The following is a 22,614-nucleotide window of genomic DNA, read 5'->3' as shown; positions in this document are numbered from 1 at the left end:
TATGTTGAATAAATGGAAAATAAAAAAATTTCTATTAAAAAAAATAAAAATAAAACAATGCTTTCATTTCTGAACATTTAATTGTATTAATTATATTTCAATTTTCCTATGCAAGATAGACATTAAAATTAACTCACTATCAATTTTGGCAGCTCCCAAGATCCTTTTTTTTTTTTTCAAAAAGTTATTGCAATTTTCTTCCAACCCCAACTAAGAAATTGACTTCAATTACAAACTGCATAAAGCTGTCACATACTGAAATTCTTTATTTCTTGCTGGTTCCATGTCATTCCACTTTTAAAAGGCACGTTCTAAAAATGTCCATAAAATGGTTCAAGCTTTTAAACAGGTTGTTCATCTGTAGTGAAAACTGATTTGAATAAATTAAGTCTCTCCTGGGCTGATTTCTTGGTTCTGTTATACTGAAAGCTTTTTTATTTGAATTTATTTTAGTTTAATAATAATAACAACAACAACAACAACTTTATTGTCACTTTGAATGTACACCAATCGGCATACATCAAAATGAAATTTCGTTGCATACAGCTCTCAAAGGGCCACCACCTCCAATATACACTCCTTCTTTGTGGCCAGCTCAGGTTTCAGATCATCCATTTTAATCTCTGGGGAGCGAACGATGGCAAACAGGACAGATGGAAATGGAGCTCCATGTGGATTAACCCTCAAATTAGTTTGTATTCCTGCACGACAACCTCGCCTCCTTTCCTTTTCCTGATCCTGACTCTTCCACCTTTTCCTTAAAGAGGCCTTGCTTCTTTTGGCCCCTGGATTATGTTGCCGCTGCCACCAACTCCTCCAAAAGCCTTTCTCTCTTTTCCTCTGGGCCTGCCGACAGCTTCATCCAGTTCCTTCGCTCCATAAGCCATGGAACCTCTCCTCCTCTGCCTCCTTTGGAAACAGCCCTGATTTGCAATAGAATCCGTCGCTAGGCCAGCAGTCAGACCTTGCTGCTGGCAGAAAAAAATTCAAACAGCGCCAAAGACTTTTAACAGTCTCACCAACGGTTCCGAAACAGCTAGAAACTCGCCATGCCAGCAAAGATTGTCGGTTGTATGTTTTACCTTAGTTCCACCACGTTGCTCAATCACATTAAAACCTTCTCGATCGTGTGGCCTATATCCCTTAATATCCCTCCCAAAATTATTCACCTTCGAGAACCAATGGAGCCAGAGCCGATCCAGATGCCGCTGTTTTAGAACTCTTATACTTTCCAAATTTATGTTTTGCTTTAAAAAAACATCTATCATCTATATCACAGGTGTCAAACTCGCCGCATCACGTATCGCGACTTTTTTGGCATTGTTGGAGCTGAGGTGGGTATCCATATAATGCAACCTGATCTATGTAATGGATCAGGTTGCATTATATGGATACCTTTTAAAAAGGTGAATATATTATATGGATACCTTTTAAAAAGGTGAATATATTGTCCCTGTAAAAAAAAAGGTGAATATATTATATGGATACCTTTTAAAAAGGTGAATATATTGTCCCTGTTAGTATGTCTTCTTCATTTCTTTACTAAGGAAGGTCCTTTTTAAAATGAGAGTAAAGGTGATGTAATAGTTAAGATGCCAAACTGGCCTGGGAAAAGATCCAGATTCTAATCCACTTTGAGAAACAGAAGCTCACTGGGTCAAATAGGGGCCAATCACTCTTGCTCAGCCCAACTTACCTCACAGGACTGTTGTTGGGCAGCAGAACGGGAGAGGAAAACTGTATTTGTCACTTTGGACACTTGGAAGAGAAGTGGTATACAGGTAATCCTTGACTTACGGCCACAAGTGGGCCCAAAATTTACACTGCTAAGCAAGACGGTTAAATGAATTTTGCGCTATTTTACTATCTTTCTTGCTATGGTTAATTGAATCACTGCGGTTGTTCAGTTAGTAATATCGTTAAGTGAATCTGGCTTCCCCACTCACTTTGTTTGTCAGGTCACAAAAGGTGACCGCAGGACACTGCAACAATTATAAAGACATGCCAGTTGTCAAGCCTCCAAAGTTTGATCACATGGCTAACAAGGATGTTGCAACAATCGTTAAGTGTGAAAACTGGTCATTAGACACTTTTCTCAGTGCCGTTGTAACTTCAAATAGCCACTAAACGACTGGTTGTAAGTTGAGGACTACCTGTATGTATCTAATAAATAAATAAAATGTTGCCCAAGACTTTTACCTACTGCACTCCTCTCTCTCGTGATTTCCTTGTTGTTCTCTGGCACTCATTCAGATTTGTGTATACTTTTCTCTTACACTGGCAGCAATGTTCCATTTGAGATTTCACTGCACAATTTAAGTCTCTCACCTATATTGATGTGTTGCACTGATTACATCACTTTGAATTCTTGTAGGATATTTCTGTATCTTGTTCCCAGCTTTTAATTTTAACCTGGAATAGTGGGACTAAAAGCACTATATATTCAAAGATGAGATTTATGATTAAATGGAGATCTGAAGCTGAATTTTGTCCATTTAAACATAGTAGAATATTGTCCTGTGTGTATTACTGCAGAAGGCTGTTTTATACGGTATTACATCCCTTCACATACACACATACAGGCAGTCATCATTTACCAATTGCCTTGTCTAGCGGCTGTTTGAAGTTACAATGGTGGGGAGAAAAACTTTTCAACCACTCTTTGCAGTTACGACCACTGCAGAGACAAACAGTCTTGTGATCATCATTCACTGTTATGCAACTGGCTTCCAACAAGCCAAATTAATAGATAAAGCAGGAATAAAATTACAAATCAAAGTCACATGATTGCAGTGATTCCCATGTGACAAATGCAAAGAGACATCATAAGCTCATCATGGTAATGTGATTTTCCATTTAGCAATGGTGGCACTTAATGATGGAATTGCCAGTTATAATTGTGGTCACTAAGTGAGGACTATCTGTAGTATTTTAGATCTATAATAAAAGTTTCCAGCAAAGTTAGCTATGTTGTTGTTTGAAGCAAGGGGAAAAAAGATTCATACAGCTGAAGTTCACTAGTCCCAAATGTTTCATTCATAGCAGCTTTCAGCATCACAAAAATGTAAAGCCCTGTCTCCCTACCTATTGAGAATAATTGGAAACACAAGAGAAGGGGAAGGGGAAATCACATTCACAAAATAAGCCTCTTATTTCCTCACATATATACTTCAGACTATAGAAAATACAATACTTACAAAGACTGTAGGACAGTGGCACCATCATCACTAAACAATGACGCACCACCGAAGTTGCTTATAAAATGGGCCACGTGATGTGGCTCAAAGGGGACCAACTAAAAGAAATGAAAGAACATTTATAATAAAGTGATTTTTTTTAAATTGGGGGATATACTATAATCAGAAATATGACTGAGAAAAAAACCCAATTCTCTAAATCAATGTTTTTCAAACTTGGCTATTTTAAGATGTGTAAAATTCCCCAGCATGCTGACAATGGGAGTTGAACTCTATGCATCTTAAAGTTGCCAAGTTCAAAAACATTGCTCTAAATTAACAAAATGGTAATGTATTCATTTTCATGTGATTCAATCTTACACTTGGAGAAAGGCTTGCACAACTCTACTAAAGGTCAACAGAAATGGATGTCCTGTGTAAACTACCAATTGGAAACCATCTGAGGGCCATCCCATAAATAAAGACTCTCCTGCATTAAGCAAATCCGATCAATTTTTAAAAAACTCTATAATAGTGGACGCCAAAACTAGCATAATAATTAATAAGGAAACTACAGAGATGAAGCAAAGTGAACCAGAATACAGCATTTAAATACTAAAAAGCAAAATAAGCCAGGTTGCTTTTTGTATGAAACTCCAACCTTTATTGATAACAGGTTGTGCAATGAAGTTAGCAGGGAAGGAGGGAAAACCCAGATAACACTTATGTGAAGTTTTGCTCTCTCCTTCTCTGCTGTTGCACCCTCAACAAAAATCTCTTACTTCTCCTGATGTTGCCTTCTGAAACAGACATCCCCTTGGTAGGACACATACTTCCCTCTCCGCTACTAAGTATACATACCACATGGCCATTTCTTTCCAGAAGCTCCTTGGTTTCCAGCACAGCCCGTCTCACGGAAGGGCTTGGCATACTATGGGAATTAGTCTCATGATACCCTATTCTGAGTGGACGTGAGCTGGTATAAACCTAGAGCAACAGAAGAGCAAGAGAAGTTTTCAAAACAATTAATCATAGTAGATGCCTTAAAAGCAGGACACCACACTGGTTAAATCAGCATTAGTTACAGAATCATCCATTTCTCAATCATTCAACTTCTTTATCTGCTGGTGTAAATATCAATCCACTGGCTTAATTCCAGAGGCTATCAGACAAGGATACTTAAGCCAATAAAGTTCTTTAGCCAACAGTTCTGAATCACAGGACCAAATCGTGAAATGTTTTCCCAGGATGTCAGTGTCTGAGCATGCTAAACCAGATTCAAAGGGAAAAAACAAGATAGTCCTTTAAATATCCTTTTCCCTGTGGGCAAACATACAATGTGCTGTCACAGCCGAGAGAATGATTTGGTTCACTATTATTTCTCTGAAGCTGAGAAACAAAAGGGACAGACTGAACTGAAGTTTGAGGTACAGGTAATCCTCGACTTACGATCATAACTAAGCTTGCAATTATGATCTTAAATCATTCTGGTCGCAAAGTGGGTCATCGTGATTACGCTAATTTTACAATTTTTCTTTTGTGATGGTTGTAAAGCAAACGTGGTGGTTAAGAGAATCCATTTTCTGCAATTTATTGGAAACTGGAAAGAATGTCGCGTTCCAGCAAAAAAAAATATTGTAAATTGTAGTCCTGTGACTGCAGGACACTCAAAAGGGCCATCAATATGGGCCAGTTGCCAAGAACCCAAAATGCAAACACGTGACCACGGGAGGGGGAGGGAGGCTGTCACTAGTCATAAGTACTATTTGGGGGTCCATTGTAACTTTGAGTGGTCTCCAAGCAACAGATTGTAAGTCCAGGACTACCTGTACACTTAACCAGTAAATGCAGCCTACGATGTATCATATTACTTGGTTTCTTTCCCAAGTGTTACCAATGCTTATTTATTTTAAAATAATCACTTCTCTCAGTGAAATGCAAAAAGGAGAGTGGCGTTCATTCCTCAGTGTTGATGTATTTCTACTATCTGTCACAGGTAAAATGGCATAATGTTCATTTCCTGGAGATCTGCTTATTATATGTAGAAACAATCCATGTTGTTAATAGATTCCCAAAGGGAAGGTAGAGATATTTTCTTGATTATACCCTTTTCTCATAATGCTGCTCAGGGAACTCTCTGGCCAGTGATTTAATTCATATGTGGGTTTTTTTTCTGGGGTGATGCAACTAACACAGGAGCCCAGGCAAAGCCACAGCATCTTTAAGGGAGTGGTAATGGTTGTCCATGTTTTTCTTCAAGGAAGCTGTTCTTCTTCTGATTCCAATATCTGTGCATGGTTGGTAGGATCACTGATCTTACTTGGTCATTGAAAGGAAGAGGTGGCACTGTGGGATCCAGATGGAACATTTTCTTGCACAGGAGAGCTTTCAGGCAAAGGGCAAGGCTGTCAACATCCCGCGCCATTGGTCCCACGCCCACAGAAACTGGAAGAAAGAAACAAGGAAACAGGAAGCATTCAAGAATAGCCTTTTTTTAGGACTCGGGAAAATCTGAGAGGAAAGTTTCAACCACTGAAGCTCACAAAAGTGATTAACTCCTAAAGAACCAACTCATTCCCTACTTTTCAGAATGAATGACCTCTCTTCCCCATTTTCATTAACACTATAAGAAGAGCACCTTTTTTAACACAATGGGATATCAGAAAACAATTAAAGAATACTGTTAATGTAAAGATTTTTTTTTTTACTCTTCTCTATTTTCAACCTTCTCTCTTTTTAGGGAATCTTGTCGAGAAGGTGGTTTGCAGCTCCAGAGAGCCCTGGATGAAAAGGGCTTAACAGTACTCTTTTCAATCAAGTTTCAGACAGATGCCAGCCCTTTTGAGGTAGCTGAGACAAGAAGCACCAAACCAGAGTACTACGATTCAGTAACAGAAACCACACGTCTGAAAGTATCTTTTCCCTCCTTTATTTCTACTCTGCTGAAAAACTAAGAAGGGATTCTTCTAAGACTCTTTCTCTACCTTCACCTGTTCAGACTGTTATCGTTTATTAAACCACTGCCTAGCATGCAGCTTTTTCTCCCGTCTCCCAGGGTCAATTCCACATACCACTACAGAAGAATAATCCGTCTCCAATACTATGGTACATTTGATGTCTTTCAACAGGAAGACCTCAGGCTGGCGAGAGAAAATGCTGTCAACACGGCCTGATACTAAACGAATGTCATGCAGTTTTAATTTATTTATTCTACATGTGTTATATTTCTGTGACCTATTTTATACCTATTTTATTTGCTGAGTGTCAAAAGCTATATGTCTCCAATTTGTAGTTGCTTCTGAAATGAATGAAGAACCATTAAACCAGTCTGCAACACTGAGATGTTATTGATCACACTTTTAATTATCCCTGGAGCAGATTGGGAGTCCTTGATCTCTCTGTAGATCTAGCCCAGGGATAGGGAACCCTTGGCTCTTTGATGACTTGTGGACTTCAATACCCAGAATTCCTGAACCAGCCATGCTAACTTAGGAATTCTGGGAGTTGAAGTGCACAAGTCATCAAAGAGCCAAGGTTCCTTACTCCTGATCTAGCCATAGATCCTGACTTTGTGAACTCTTCTGGAGGAGGCCATTTACTGCCAGAGAATTAAATAACATCAACACACTGATGATACAAGTAGTTCTCAGTTGAGCCCAACATTTCCATTGCTAAGCAAGGCGGTTGATAAGTGAATTGTCAACCACAACAATCACAGTGACTCACTTATTGGCTGTCATAAAATCAAATCTTGTCATATAGTGGACTTGACTTGTGACTGGAACGACTTACGATCAACATTCTGGGCTCAGTTATGGTCCCAAGTTAAGGACTACTTGTAATCCTTTGTTAGTCACCCCAAGTTACAATTTGCAAATTGGGCAGCTATTATATAAATCAATTAAATAAATTTAAAAAAAACCCTAGGAAACAACTAAGCAACATGCTCAAACCCTTTCCTGTCAAGTTCTTGTTACAATATCCAACTGCTAATTTCAGAAACCTTCTCTTTTAAAGAAGAAAGTGATACTAGAACATTCAGGTAACAGGACACGGTTGTTACTAGCATTAGGTTACTAAGCTGAGTTCATACTTTTTTGAAAGGCTGCCAACATTTTCAAAATTTACTTGGTAGAAATTGATGAAACTGTTTTTTCTCAGAACAAGAATGTCAAAGAATAATTTATTCATGTGAAACAAACTTCCCATTTATCTAATCAAATAATAGTATCTTACCTGTTCTCTGACCAGGGATACACGGAGTAATTCCTTTTTTGCTATAGAGACATCAAAAGAGTAGTTTTAGCAAAGCTGTTAAGCGTCACAATTTTCAACATCAATTCCTCTTTGAACTCATTCCAGCACTTAACACAGATGACATGTTGAGAATATTTCCAGTTCACTTTGTTGAACAGGGTTAGCTGATACAAACTAAAATAGCCAAGATTCCAGCCAAGCCTATTAGACTAGCAATAGCCCTTAAGACTTATATATCGCCCCATTAATTCAAATATAATTGATAAACATTGGAAGTTCACAACATTGTGATTAGGGTACAGCAGGGAAAACAGGACAACCTATTCAGATGTTAAACAGAATTCACTTGAAGTGAACATAAGGTTACAGACGTAAAAAGCAATTCAACAAAGATTGAATGAAACACGATTTTGCCTAATCGATGATCTGACTTATTAATTTTCACTATTTGAATTAATTATTAGTTCCCCCATTCTTGGCAACTCTGATATACAGTTACAATAGATCAGGAATCTGAGATGAATAATCCACATATTTTAAATTCCGTATTTTAAGGATTAGGGTTTATATACAACCTAATTCTGTTGCTAGTGGTTTTTAAACCACAAATTCCACAAAAGCCACTCGGGTTACGAATGCTGCCTCCTAAATCTGTGCCAATGCCCAGAATGGATCCTCCACTTTTAATAAGAGATCCTTCCCCTCCTGACGATCCACCAGGGCTTTTAGTGTGATCCAAAGGATGCACTGTTGGTCCAAAGATCGGATTACTGCAATCATAACTGAAAAGACAAAGAATATTGTCAGCAATTGGTTTTGGAATATTTCCAAACATTTTCCTAATAGTTCTTCCAGGCAGGGATCTAAGAATATGATTCAATTAGCCTTTTTACAAAATTATACGATATCCCTGGTTTAATCTTAATCTGAAACAATGGTATTTACACTTTGTCTCTTAATAAGGATTTCTTTTCTTTTCAAGTAGTCACCACAATGTATAAAGGCCTAAAAAATCTTGCAGATAGAAGCTGGCAACCTTTTCTGATATCAGCACTGGGCCCCATGTATACGTATACCTCTGTAATATCTTAAAGATGGTCAAAATTTTGTAAGACTGACAAATTACAAGATTTCAATTGTTTCACTTTCAAATTTCACAAAATTCTGGCCGTCTTATTCTAAATCTCATGAGATTTCAGTAAGAACAATGAGCAGTACTAAGTGCATCTCTCTCTCTCAATAATAAAGAAAATAACCACATTTCTTGAATTCTGAAGAGGAAATGCTGATTATCATAATCAATTATTAAGTCCCAACCAGCATTGTAAAGACTTGGTCAAGTTCAACTCTTCTACTTCTTAAAAAAAAATGCTTCCTTAAGCTTTAACAATTATCACTTACACAGTGCTGCCCAAGGGTGTGGTAGAAGAAAAAGAAATAAGAGGTATTGTTATCCGGAAGAAAATACTAGTACTTTGGTCAAGCTGAATCATCCACTTCAGTATCATAGTCTAGTTTCAGATGATGACAAAAAATTTGTGCAGAGCCAGTAATGCTATTTGCTTTGTCCATGTTTCATTATCACCAATGGCCTCCATTTCAGTGCAACCAGTGTAAACATGCAATCAGTCTTTAAAAGGTGTGCTGGGGGGGCGGGGCTTACACTGCCTTGAACAAACTTAGATTGAGCAATTGGATGACTTTACCCTTTAGACTTAGCCCCTCTGGAAACAGATTTGTGAGAAGCAAGGAAAGATGTTGGGAGTGTTGAGGATAAAAGTGAAGAATGTGTGGGAGGAAGGAGTTAAAAAACAGGTGGGAAAGGAGAGGGGAAGTCCACAGAAATGGGAATTTCTGAAGCAACCAGGGACAGAAAGAGCCACCTTTTTCATTGATCCAGCATCAATTGAAACAATTAACAGAACCTTTAAAGAAAGTTTCAATCCCAGAGGTAAAGGAGAAAAAAGAAACTATAATCTCACCCCTTTAGTCAATTTTTAGAGCTGTCCCCCTGCTACGGTAAATATATGGATCTTGACTGACAATATGGGGTGGGGGAGGAATATTGAAATTCCTCCTCAAAGTGAGAGGAATTACCCTTTTGTTTTAACCCACAATGATCCTAAGCAAACTGATGGATACCGAAGCTGAAATTTCTCTTATTACATGTTTTTCTTTAGGTAAACAAATCTCCATTATAGCCTTATCTACCTCACAGATCTCTGACTGGCAGGCTTTGGTTCCAAGACCATCGCAACCAATGTGGAACACATGTTAGTGTAAGCCCCCAGAAACAATACCCATTTCTAAAGGCTGCTGAAATGGTGATTACAAAGTTTACTAGCAATTTAAGCTGTTTTAATAGTCCCCTCTGACCAATTTTGAAAACAGATGGGAGAATTTACAGGCTAGAGAATTCATCCCAACCCCATTTTGTGGCATCTGTTGTTTAAACTCGATGCCTAGGGGAGGAATATGTGAGATGAGGCTGAAGCTGACATATCTAAAGCTGAAGCAGGGTGGACAAAAAGCCAGGAATTTTGTCTAAAAGATCTCTTTGGAAGATAGACGAGACAAAATTGCTAAGATAATAAAAGAATGTCACCTGAACCAGACAAAACAAGTTGTACCTCATCACATGGAAATGCTCCCCCCCCCACGAAGTGCCATCAGCAGGTACCAGACTTGTAAATCAACAAGGCAAAAGTAGCTGCCAGTTTTATGAATCAACAAAGCAAGGACTTTGGGGGACAAAAGGGGCCCTGAAGCCCACTTACTCTTTGTCTTTGGATCTAAGACTTGATGGCTTCCATTCCTCTAACTAGTGCCTGGCAGCCTAGTTGAGAAGGACAAGGGTAGGGGTAGGGATACCGGTAGCTGTGGAGGAATGCATGTGTATGAGAGAGAAAGGGCAAATGTATGTTGTTACTAAAAAAGTTTTACTCTTATTTTAATTTCACTGGGTCCCACTGTATTCCAAAGAACCAGCTGTGAAAGTGATTTGAGTATAGCTGTTGAGAGACCATAAGCCAAACCTAGGAACGCATGTAACAGCATGCCTGGGGAGCAGCAGGAGGAAGAAGATGGCAAAGGTCAGCAAGGGTGGCAAGGGCCCAAAAGGCAGACAGGTGGGTGAGAGAGTTGAAACTCTCCTGTGATTATAAATGCAGGTGAGCTGCCAAACATCTGAACTTTGATCACGTGACCGCAAGAGTACTGCAAGAGCTATAACTTCAGCGCCTGGTCCCTTCCTTCAGTGCCACTGTAACTTCAAATGATCACTGAATGAATAATCTTAAGTCGAGGATTACCTGTATAGAAAAATCAAAACATAAAAAATACATGATTTACCTCAACAGAGATTGGGGAACATTTGTTTTTACAAATGGAATTGCTCCTTGATGTTTCAACACCTGCACTATAACAGCGTCTTCTGCGGCTGGCTGGAAGAGACGTTTTACAAAGCCCAAAGTAGTGTCAGAGCCCTGTGATGAGGAAAAAGATGTAAAGAGGAGAAGGAAATTCAGGTTCCCCAGAGAAACATCAGATATCATTCAGTGATGCTGCGCTTAAGATGTTAAAAAGCACCAGTAAATTGATAATGTTTTTATCCGTTGTCCTGTGGAACATTAAGAATATTATTATGCAGACGGTCCAAGGATAAATTCTTTATAGAAAATAGAACTAGCTGGATGGTGAAGTTGACTGCTTTAATCAGAAAAAAATAACTTGACTAACTTTCTTCTAACTTGGAGACCACTGTTAGATTTCTTAAAAAGCAAGGAGAAAAATCAGATTTTGACTTTGGATTTTGAGTACGAGATTTGATTTGACTAGAGAAATATTGAGGAGTCTTAATTTTATTTATATTTGTCAGTTTAGTATGTTAGACTAAAGTTAAGTGAAGAATATATTATGAATATATTTTTGAATGTTGAGTATTAATTTGATAAGGCATTTTAAGTATTGGTATTATTCATAAGAGAGGCTATTGTATTAAAATTTCTTTGTTAGAAAAAGTTAATGGTCATGTTATATATTTGTTTTTTTTAACTTGTCCTATTATTCCCTTCCCCCTTTCCTTTTATATTAGTTTGTATTTTAATGTTTTTTTTTAAAAATCTATATAAATAAAAATGTAAATGTTCATTTGTTCAAAATCTTAAATCTCCGAAAGTTCTTCACCGATTGCTTTGAAATTTGACACAACGTTGCATTTGAATACGTGCGTTTTTATATAACTATATTATATAGATGTCACACCTGTGACAGGTAAAAACATGGTTTTTGTGAAAAACAGTGCCATCTGTTGGACATAAAAGCAACACACGTTACGATTTCAGACAATCTCTATATCTGCACAGACAATGGAACAACAAAAAATATTGTATACCCACAAGCATTGTGAAATTAAACATATTACAAACGTGGGCTTTCTCTTTTCATTCTTTTCCATTTAACCAGACTGAGCCACAGCAACACGTGGCCGGGAACAGCTAGTAATAAATATAATTTTAAAAAATCACATTTAAGGAAGCCATATGTAATAGATGGTATCAGAAAACTTCATATGTTTTAGCAGACAGCAATCAATGTTAAGACTGCTGTGAAACATGCTTTAGCATAAGGTAAATTTTATTTTGGTTATCACAGATCTAAACACATTTTCTAGCACATTTTTAAGATATAGCTGATTTCCCACATAGCATGCAACATGGATTTTTGCTTATTTGATTTAAAATCTGTCTAATTGCAAAATCACTCAAATTTGAACACACATCTTAAAGCCATGCAAGAAACCAACAATAGGAATTTTTAAAAAGAAAAAAAAAACACCTAGTGTATTACAGTTTGCAGGCTCACATATCACCCTGTTCCAGGTCCTGTTAGAAAGGGTTTAAGCTGCCTAGAGTCACCTTAGAGAGGAAATGGGCAACATAAAAATGTAACAAATAAATAAAATAAAGATTTTGTAAAAGACAGCAGGATTTGGCATTAAGTGATATGAGCTATTAGATACAGGCAGATGAAAAGATGATCTCCTATTAATATATATAGCTACCTGCTCAAAGCAATTCAAATCCAAAGCCAAGATGCTCCTTATCATATAATGGTATACAAGCTGTGCACCTACCTGTCCTTTAGCCACATAAGAGCTCCGCATACCCACTCAAGGCCCACCCCTGCGATACCTTGCAGTTAATGGAATCCTTTATGCTGACGGGAACTCCATAGAGCAAGCCCTTTCCCCCTTCGCTGTTCATACGCAGAAGCTGGGATTCCTCTGCTATGTAATCGGTTATGCAGTTGACATCTGCAGTCACCCTCAAGGCCTAGAAAAAAGCAGGGAAAGACAATCTCTTCATTTCTCCTATGAAATGAAGCCCACCTTTACAAGAGGAGAAAAAAAAAACTCGAAGGCAAATCTGTTTGGTCTACAAAACTACCTCCTGCCTGAAGAGAATTGCTTCCTCTACCTCTTTACTTTCTCTTGTGAGTTATGTTACCCTTTTATTTTCCTCAAAAAGGTAACTAATTCTTTTCTACATTGGCATTATTGTTCAATGCCAATGATTCTCTTATCTAAAGACTGGAGTGCCCCAATGTAGACGCTAAGTAGGTTCTGAATATTCCAGGGTAAAATCTTTCACCCAGCAGGTATATAATATCAGTCTCGAGGGTTAAAAAATATGATTCTTGCTTGGTTCTTTGAATCAAGGTCAGCTCTCTCTGTTTCACGATCACATTTAATAGCTGGTTTTGGTAACAATATGGAATATTACTTCTAGGATATTTTCTCAGTTTGCCAAACTAAACTACTTTACAAACTAAACTACCTAAGTTTTCCTGTTGTTCTCCCACCCAAATACTAAAATCAGCTTTCATTCTGCTGAACTTTCCAAGGACAGGTAGGTATTGCTACTTTGGATCTATTTCTGCTTTAGGCCAATTTGTTCTTCCTTACTAAAAGTTTTATTTCTATGTATTTATTATCAAATTATTTCTTGATTAGTAGATTTAAGGCTTGAAAAGATTATTCATTGCTACCCTTTTTTGGGGGGGGGGAACAAACTATATATACCTACCTTGGAGTATTTAACCACTGAACTCAATGAGTGCTTTTTTCTGAATAATTAACCAGAGAATGTGTTTATGAAGTTTACTGCTACACTGACAAAATGCTTTCTATGCAGGAGATAAATTTGTTAACACTACTGAGACCCTCATAACAGCAACAGCAAAGAAAATGCCAAAGAAATATGTGTGATCCACAAGAAATATGCAGATTCCTAAAACAATTTTCAAATCTACTTTTTTAAACATACTTATGGGTCCTCAGGAAATTTCAGCTTGAATGATAAGAATCCTATCCTACACATAGTTCTCATTTGTGTTAACTTAGGGAATGATGCCTCACCTTGTCCACATAGGTGTAGACAACACTCTCAGGTGTGAGTGAACCATCTTTAAGTTTCTGACAGAGTTCAGGCAAACTCAATGATAAAATAGGTTCTGGTTGGTGATTTGGATTCTGAAAGAGAAAAAATCCTCATGGTTAATAAAACACTGCTTCTTTTAGATACTTATATAATCATATAATCCAGAAAAAATAAGGATTTTTGCAATATAGCTGAAGGTGAGTCCAGTATAAACTAATCAGTTCTGTAACTTTGATGCTCTGATCCATATTAAAAACAATGCTAAGCAGATTCAACCTTATACATGTAACATGTGTGTTTCAGGAAAAATATTAATGCGATTCTTGCTCAGTCACATTTTTGGCAGCGATTAAACACAGGATAGTTAGGAAAGTGGACGACAGGCAATTAATATGTGTTGCAAAAAATGTTAATTTTTTTTTGCAAGTTCATTTTCTTGTGATTTGGGCCAGACTCTAAGGGCTCTTAATTGGATGTTGTTTTTCCTTGAAGACATTTCACTTCTCATCCAAGAAGCTTCTTCTCATCCAAGAAGATCGATGAGTTCTGAAGAAGCTTCTTGGCTGAAAAGCTAAACTTCTTCAAGGAAAAACAAAGTTGCCTTGTGAAAAAAGCATCTTTGGGACATTTGTTTGGGGAGTTTGGGGAGCCTATTTAAAAAGGTAGCCCCCTACAGGTTCACAAGACAACACCTGCTTTTCAGGCTGGCTCTGTAAGAAAGCTGATCCTATATTGGGCCGGGTGCCTCTCTCAGAAGCTGCTAAGAATGGGAAAGTAAGTTGGATACTGCTGTGTGAGAAGGACACTGAAAGCTTGCAAGCTCCAGCTAGCAACAACCAGTTGATCTCCCTTGGAAAGATAACTAGCTCAGTAGGACAGGATGGGTGAGTAAATTATTGCAGGGGTGCTACAGCAGCCATAACTTTAACACCAGGGCACAAGTAGCTTTTGGGAGCATTTGTCATAACTTCAAACAGTGACCAGGCTTAAGTCAAGGACTACTTAAACTGCCTAAGAAAGAGTAAATATACCAAATGTATCAAGAAACAGAGTCACTGATGATTAGATGGATAGTCAGAGTAAAAATGCATTTAAATAGTTATATCTATAAAATCTATCCAGAATTATCAAGTGCAAGCTAATATTTTTAGAGCCAGCAAACCTACACATTTTCTTCCCCTCCTCCTGTCTGAAGCTAGGCTACCTCCATCCTATTATCATTTTGGAAGTTCTTCAAGGCCTGGTTATACCACCAAGCCTGGGAATCCCAAGGAACCAGAGACATTCTTTGATGGCTCCATTAGGGTTGATCTTTTTTACTCTCTCCATGTGGTTCATACAGTTCAATATATAATATTTTTCATTTTTACTATGACTTTCATATTTTTATAATGATTGGCTTTTATATTTGTTTGGTTCATTTATTCATTCACCCAGACTTGCTTCTTGTGAGATGGGCAGCCATATAAATGTGATTAATAAATAAAATATATTCATTAGAAGTAAATTTTACTTAATTCAATGGGATATACTTCTACATGTTGTTTCAACTTTGGATTGGGAGCTGCCCCAACTTTTTTAGAAGGTGGATGGCTATATAAATTTTTAAATGGATAAATATGCAAGTTTACACTGTTGAACATGTAACACAAGTTGAACAGGTAACACAAGTCAGTTCACAAGTCAGCTTTCTAATGTCTTGTGGGAAGAATCCAGAGAAAGAAATATTTTGGGAAATATTAAAAAGGCAGAATATATTCCCCCAAAGGATTTTAAAGGCAGAATCCCCCCCAAAAAGTTTCTCTGCCCCCAAACAGAAACCAGGTCTGCAGAAATGCAGATGTGATAATTTTGTCAGAAAGATTGGAGGCAGGAAGATGGGATTAGAACAGTGTTTCTCAACCTTGACAATTTTAAGGCATGTGGACTTCAACTCCCAGAATTCCACAGCCAGCATTGCTGGCTGTGGAATTCTGGGAGTTGAAGTCCACATGCCTTAAAATTGTCAAGGTTGAGAAACACTGGATTAGAAAGAAAGATCCCTAGAATCAACAATCCCTCACACCAAAAAATCCAACTCATCAGTCACAGCCCCAGGGAAGCAGGATATGACTTTTGGCAGGGCTTTTTTCCCCATAGAACGCCCAGACAGATTTCACATTTTAATTATGAAAATGAAACAGCCTTTTACTCAAGACAAAACCTTGACTCTGATGAAATACACAAGCACAGGCAAGTTTTCCCCATTCTGCATACGGTAACTAATATTCTAATCAGATAAAATACAAAATAGAACTATTTTATTAGATAAAGCCATATAAATTATTTATGATGTTGGTCTATTTTAACCTCGTTTAATTGTTACCCACCCAGACATCAATTTGAGATAGGTGCCCATATAAATTGAACAAAAAAATTTAAAAAAAAATACTTGTCAAACGTGCATACCAAAACCTTCCAACTTCTCCACCTCAACTGCCCAGCGATCTCCTGCAACTCAGAATAGTGAAACTGAATTCATAGAAAGCAAAGTTTAAATCTCTAGAACTCAGACAAACACAAAGCCAAAACTAGGAGCTTCGTTCCTTTAAAAAAAGACTGCAAGAAAGTAACTCTCCCGGAGCAAGTCCATCCCCATTTCGAAGCGTACCCCTCTTGCCTCTCCCTGTCTGTGAACGTGGGGATGGATGTCTGCTTGTTGCAGACTTTCTCGAACTGGCAGAGCTGGGGGGGGGGGGGAGAGAGAGAGAAAAAAAACACCAAAACGGCTTCCCCTGACCTGCTCTTGGAAGCGCTGAGCGGCTCTCCCCATTTGCTCGAACACGCGCTGCCGCCGGCTCCTCGCCATGGCTATCTTGTCTTGGACCTGCCTCCTCCTCCGCCATTTCAGCAGGAGGAAGGTCGCTAGCGAGCATCCCAGGAAAGCAGAAACCAGAGGTACCCACATCCTCATCACAAGCAGCACTCCGCAGAGCGTCGGTAGCTTTTATACTCCGACTCCTCCTACTCCGCTCGTGCAAAGATGCGAAACGAAGAGCTATTTGTACTCGGACTCCACCCACTCCGCCCCCTTGCAAAGGCTTCTACGGAGAAGGTACCTTCGGCGTGCAACCCGAAGTGGCGTGCACCGCAAACTTTTTCGTTTGGTCCCCACGCCTTTTCTCTCGAAATTAGCTTGTTAGTCACAAATGTTCTTTTGGTGAAAACATGATTATACAATACAGCTGTTTGAGAAAGTTTCGCTAATAGTCCAATACTTCGATCCTTAGTTTATAAAAGAGCCACTTTTTCGAGCATTCCTCCCCAAAAATAGTAGACGGGAACCTTCGCCCCCCCCCCTCCTAACGCAGCTGAATTGTAATTATCAAATACAGCTTCAAAAAAACAGGAAAATCCGTGAGGATTAATTCAACTGGAGGTGGACGGGGAAGATTTGATCTTGCCTAGACTGTTTGTCCTCACTCCCAACACCAGTAGAACGTTCTGAAAAGAAAGAAAAAGTTCCGGAGTTTTCCATTTATAACATTTCCAGGTCATTATTTTTTTTTTTAAAAAAATGCTATACTTATTAATGTTGAATGTGAGGCTGAAAAAATAAAATCAATAGCTAGCAGGCAGCAGAATTAGTAGTTTGTGTATCTAATGGTATCTTAGCAACTTTATTATGCGTTATATAATAACTATAGGAACTTGGCCCCAATTTTATGGTCTATCTAGACTCTAGAACCATAATGGCGAACATTTTAGGGAGTGAGTGCCCAAACTGCAATCCAAAACTCAGTTATGTATCGCTGGGTGCCAGGAGGGCGTGGCCACTGGGCATGGCCCCCACTGGGCGTGTGGCCCACTGGGTGTGGATGACAGGCAATTAATATGTGTTGCAAAAATTGAGCCATGCATAAAAAAAAGAATGATACTTAATGCAGACACTGGTAAGCCGATCACAATGCCACATCACAAAACCGCATCCACTTCTTTGAGAGATACAACATGATATTCCCATTTGCCCACTGGAGGCAAAACAGACATGGAGGACTAATGGCCTTTGGGACAATAAATCTGATGAGTATCTCACTGTAGAAGAAACTTACTACAGTTAGTCCTCGACTTACAACAGTTCATACAGTGACCCTTCAAAGTTACAACAGCACTGAAAATAAAAACGACTTACCATTTTCCACACTTAAAAACCATTGCAGCATCCCAGGGTCATGTGATCAAAATTCAGACACTTGTCATATTTATCACAGTCACAGTCCCAGGGTCATGTGATTACCTTTTGCAATCTTCTGACAAGCAAAGTCAATGAGGAAGCCAGATTTACTTAACAACAGTGTTTCTAACTTCACAACTGCAGTGATTCACTTAACAGCTGTGGCAAGAAAGGGCGTAAAATGGGGCAAAATTCACTTAATAGCTGTCTCGCTTAGCAACAGAGATTTTGGGCTCAACTGTGGTTGTAAATAGAAGACTACCTGTACAATTTTTTTTTTTACAAAAACTAGTTGCTCACTGATACTGATAACCAGAAGGCCTGATGAACCAGTCATACAAATGGCAGGTCTTCCTCCACCAAGTCCAATTGCTATCCAGCTTTTCCCAACTTGGATTCATCTTTCCAGTTTTGCTGGGTAGAGAATTCTAGGACTCATCATCCAAGCTCATTTCTTATATTCTTATATTCTTCAAGTAATTATAAACTTTTGTGCTCAGTTTCTAGTGATATATATGGTTATTGGAACTGCTTATTGGTCCTGTAGAATTTCTATGTTTAATGGCAGAGTCATATATATATATAAAATACACACACACACACACACACACACACACACACACACACATATGTATACCTATACATACACCTATATACACCTATACATATACTTGCATACATACTGTATATATGTATGTACATATCTGTCTGTCTGTCTGTCTGTCTGTCTCTCTCTCTCTCTCTCTGTGTGTGTGTGTGTATGCACACATATCAGTGTGTCTTGACTAGGGTTCAGTTAGTCTAGGAATGAAGGAAGGTTGTTTGTGTGCCATGTATGATATTTATTCCTTTGGCCTCAGGTGAAACTGTCTGAATCTGTATAAAGTGTACAATGCATTGCACTGTGCTTCATATTCCAATGACATGGTATGTATACATGTTGTCAAAAATGTTATTGTCTTTAGAGAATGGGAAGAAGTAGGTAAAAATTACAAAAGCTACAGTAGTGTCTGATGAATGCAAAAACACACATAAATATGCAGGCATTTTCTTTTGTTGTTGTTGTTGTTGACAATACATGTTTTTTTATAATATGTTGAAAAAATATATGCAGTAAGGGCAGTTACCCATCAATCCTTGTAAACGGTGCTATGTGTCTTCCTGAATCTCTGAGGGAACAACAAATGTTTCCATGCAAGATAAAAATAAAGCATATGTGTGCTTGCTCATGCATGCACACACTTTGTGGCAATAAGGTCTGAGCCTGCATAAATGGTTGACAACCTGTTGCTATTTGTGTACAATATAGGTATGAAAAGGGAACTGATGAGGAATGAAATAGGATGAAAAGAACAGAGGTGCAGAAAGGAACTTTGGTGACAGATGAAAAGAAGGAGGAGAGTTGAGGAAAGAGGGATATGTTTAAGGTAATGGGGCATTCACAAAAGAGGGAACATTGTGGAGATAATTTTACAAATGCTATGTTACAAGAATGGAAGAAGGCTATGTTGGGATAGAAAGAGTAACAAAAAGGATATACCTACTCAGTGCTTTTTTTGTAAAAACTCAGCCAGCTCTCCCCCACCAGGCCATTCCTTGATCAGCGACCTTTCATTCACCTTCCGAGCTGGACTGCCATGCTACGGCGGATGGGATGGGCAGGGTAAGCCCGGTCCCCCTCTGCCATTTCAGAGCCAGGGGGGAGTGACAGTGAACAGCTCCGCTGCCGCTGTACACCACTGGAGAGGCTTTCTTTAAGCTTTGCCCCGCCTAGATCACCTGCCCGTGCGCAGCTGCTGCCTCCTTGTCCTCTGCCAACTCTCCCGTGGCTTGCGCCATGAGCAGGTGACACAAGCCTCCCCCACCACCTCCCTCCGCCAGTCCTTTGTTGCCTGTTTTATGGAGAACGGAGAACAGAGCAGCTCTGTGCAGGGATGCCCTGCATTGCCCCATGTCTCCCTTCTTGAAACAGCAGCTCCATTTCCTGCCGCTTCTCCTCCCAGCACAGTTCCTCCCTCTTCCCCGAAAGCATTTCTTTGCTAACCTGCTTTTCAGCTCTGGCGTGTTTCTCTTCTGCTGCAGGGAAATGGAGTTCGTGGGACTAAAAAAAGTTCAGTCAGACTTGCCAACTCCTTGTGAGATCTTTTTTTTTGCAAGAAGTTAGAAGGTCTGACTGAACTTTTTTTAGTTCCACAAACTCCGTTAAAAAAAGGTGCCAGAATGCCGTTCTGTGCCTTCTATGACAAAAAAAAAAAAAAAGCCCTGTACATACTTAGTTGAGTAAACCAGACTGATGGAACAGGGCCTCCGCTTTAGAACCGCAACACGTAAGGCTTCCAGTAACACAGCTTAAAATGAAGTATTTCAGATTTGCACGATCCACCCACCCCTTTTTTAGCAAATGGTACGGCCACCTGTTTGGAAGCCCAGCACAACCAAGATGAGCGCTTTCCATGCCAATAGGCAAAAAAAAGGTCCAACAGACCTCCATTGTTCTCTTGCCAAAACAATGGCTTGCAGCCACACCAGGTCTAGCCCAACTTTACAGATGGAGCAACCCAAAGCAATTTTGCGCTAAAATAACTGGAAGGATGACTAGCCAGCCAGGCAGACGTCGGGTTACAGCATTGCTTTCCGCCTTCATTCATGCACCCTCACGGAGATCCCCCGGCCTTCTGCCCACCCCGACTTCGGGCGTACAGGTGGTGCGGTTGTTGCAGCCCAGCCCTTAGCATCAGCTGCTTTTGATCAGGAGGGGAAGCCACGAAGAAGCGCCCTGCTGGGAGCATTAAATCAACCCAGTGTCAGGTGGAGACAGGGCCGTGTGTCTCGCTGCATCACCTCCCTTTGAATCGCCCACAGAGACCCCGCTTCCCTGGATCCCCTTCCTGGGTCCTCCCAGCCCTGGCGGTTCTATCTCTCCCAGTTTCACTCTCTCCGGCGACCTTGCTCCTCCACCACCACCCAAACCGGATCTGCCCAGCTCTTGCAGCTGCTCCCTGACTCTCAGTGCAGAGATAGAAAGAGAGCAAGAGTGCTGGCGCACGTGGAGAGGGGGAAAGGAGCAGCCTGGCCCCACCTCCCTCTGGCAATGGCACGTGAGCCCACAGGATGGCTCTGTGTGCCACCTGTGGCACGCGTGCCATAGGTTCGCCACCACAGATCTACAGTATAGAATTCAGTGAAAGTTATATGTGTTGTTCATATTGACTGATAGAGTGAGAGTTAAAGTCCACCATTAGATGGCACCAAATTGGAGAAAGCTATACTATATTGTTTTGTCATTCTCAAAGAATTCCTTTTTAGTAGAAAATGAAGGGCAACAGTTCAAAAATATACAAGCTCTGCTATTTTGCACCAAGGTGGTTTGAACTGGCTAGTTACATTATCCCATGTTTGAAAGCCAGACGTTAACCCACAGGATTAGGCTTTGATGCAGTTTTGTATTTAATATGAATGTTAAAAGAGTAGGGAGAATTTATTTCCTTTTGCTGCCATTTAAAAGCTAAAAGCTCATGTTCTAGTTGTTGTTTTACACAGCTGAATGCTGATAATTCTATTGGCAATTGTGAGTGATTACTGCATTATCAGAAAAACTTATTGTTTTGGATGCTAAAAAAATTAATGATACATAAAGCTATGTTATTATTGGCTGCATTCATCAGCAGAAATGTGTTGCACAGCATCACTGCACTGTGTTTACCCCAATCTCTCCCCTCTAAAGAATACAAGAGATGGGTGGAGACAGTTTATTGTAGAACATTTACATACATGTCATTTACTTTTGGAAAAGCTTATTCATGCTGAAGTTGATTATCCCACAAGCCCAAGGGAGGCTGGTTCATCCCTTGCCTTAAAACCATAGACAAATAGACTTACTCTCTTTGGGGCTGAACAAAGTATATTTTGTATATACAATTAAGCACAAGTGAAAAGGAGAATCTAATTTAGGACTTTAAAGTGGAAGGCTGACTTACATGCACAAATAAAGGTCAGGATGAAGATGCTTTCAAGTATATCCAAACAATATGAAGTATTTCAATAGCTGGATGGATAGCATACCGTGTCTCCCCAAAAATAAGACCCACCCAGAAAATAAGCCCTAGTTAAGAGCCCGCCCACTCCATCCCACTGTCTGGTTGCTCGCTGCTACAGTGGGGCAGGAGAGTACACGTTGCACCAGTGTCGCTGCCACGAGTTGAGGTGAGGCAGGTGGGGTAGAGCTGCCCCATACACCCTGTACCTGCTTCCCTCGGGGCCCTTGCAGACAGGCCACTCACCACTCGGTGACCTTCCCCTGCCCATTCAATGACCCAGCTATCTGGCTGCCTCTTCCCTTTCACTCTCTTCCCAGGCTTGACTGCCATGCTACAGAGGATGGGCAGTGAAGGCTCGGTCACCTTACTGGTCCCTCTCCGCTGTTTTGGAGCCGGGGGGGGGGAGTGACAGCAAAAGGCTCTACTGCCGCTGTGCAACAACTGTGTCTGCCACTGGAGGGTCTTTCTTCAGTCCCGGCCACCCCTGCTTC

General features: G+C 39.7%; 1 protein-coding gene across 1 annotated transcript in view; it reads right to left on the bottom strand.

Moving 5' to 3' along the window:
• The window catches only part of LOC120297380 (fatty-acid amide hydrolase 1-like), a 29,271-nt gene extending 12,424 nt beyond the window's left edge, over positions 1 to 16,847 (bottom strand). The window contains exons 1-9 of the mRNA XM_039319945.1: positions 16,653 to 16,847; positions 13,852 to 13,965; positions 12,626 to 12,766; positions 10,785 to 10,918; positions 8,009 to 8,215; positions 7,413 to 7,453; positions 5,497 to 5,621; positions 4,038 to 4,163; positions 3,198 to 3,295 (exon numbers count right to left, since the gene is read on the bottom strand). Coding sequence (XP_039175879.1) covers positions 3,198 to 3,295; positions 4,038 to 4,163; positions 5,497 to 5,621; positions 7,413 to 7,453; positions 8,009 to 8,215; positions 10,785 to 10,918; positions 12,626 to 12,766; positions 13,852 to 13,965; positions 16,653 to 16,826 — 1,160 coding nt within the window. The 5' untranslated portion in view covers positions 16,827 to 16,847. The remainder of the gene's footprint in view (positions 1 to 3,197; positions 3,296 to 4,037; positions 4,164 to 5,496; positions 5,622 to 7,412; positions 7,454 to 8,008; positions 8,216 to 10,784; positions 10,919 to 12,625; positions 12,767 to 13,851; positions 13,966 to 16,652) is intronic.
• Between the last annotated feature and the right edge of the window lie 5,767 nt (positions 16,848 to 22,614).

This window comes from Crotalus tigris, unplaced genomic scaffold, assembly GCF_016545835.1.
Source record: "Crotalus tigris isolate CLP2741 ecotype Arizona unplaced genomic scaffold, ASM1654583v1 scf7180000023617.9722795, whole genome shotgun sequence".
In the NCBI taxonomy this organism is placed as follows: domain Eukaryota; kingdom Metazoa; phylum Chordata; class Lepidosauria; order Squamata; family Viperidae; genus Crotalus; species Crotalus tigris.
This window is presented reverse-complemented; position numbering and strand designations above follow the sequence as displayed.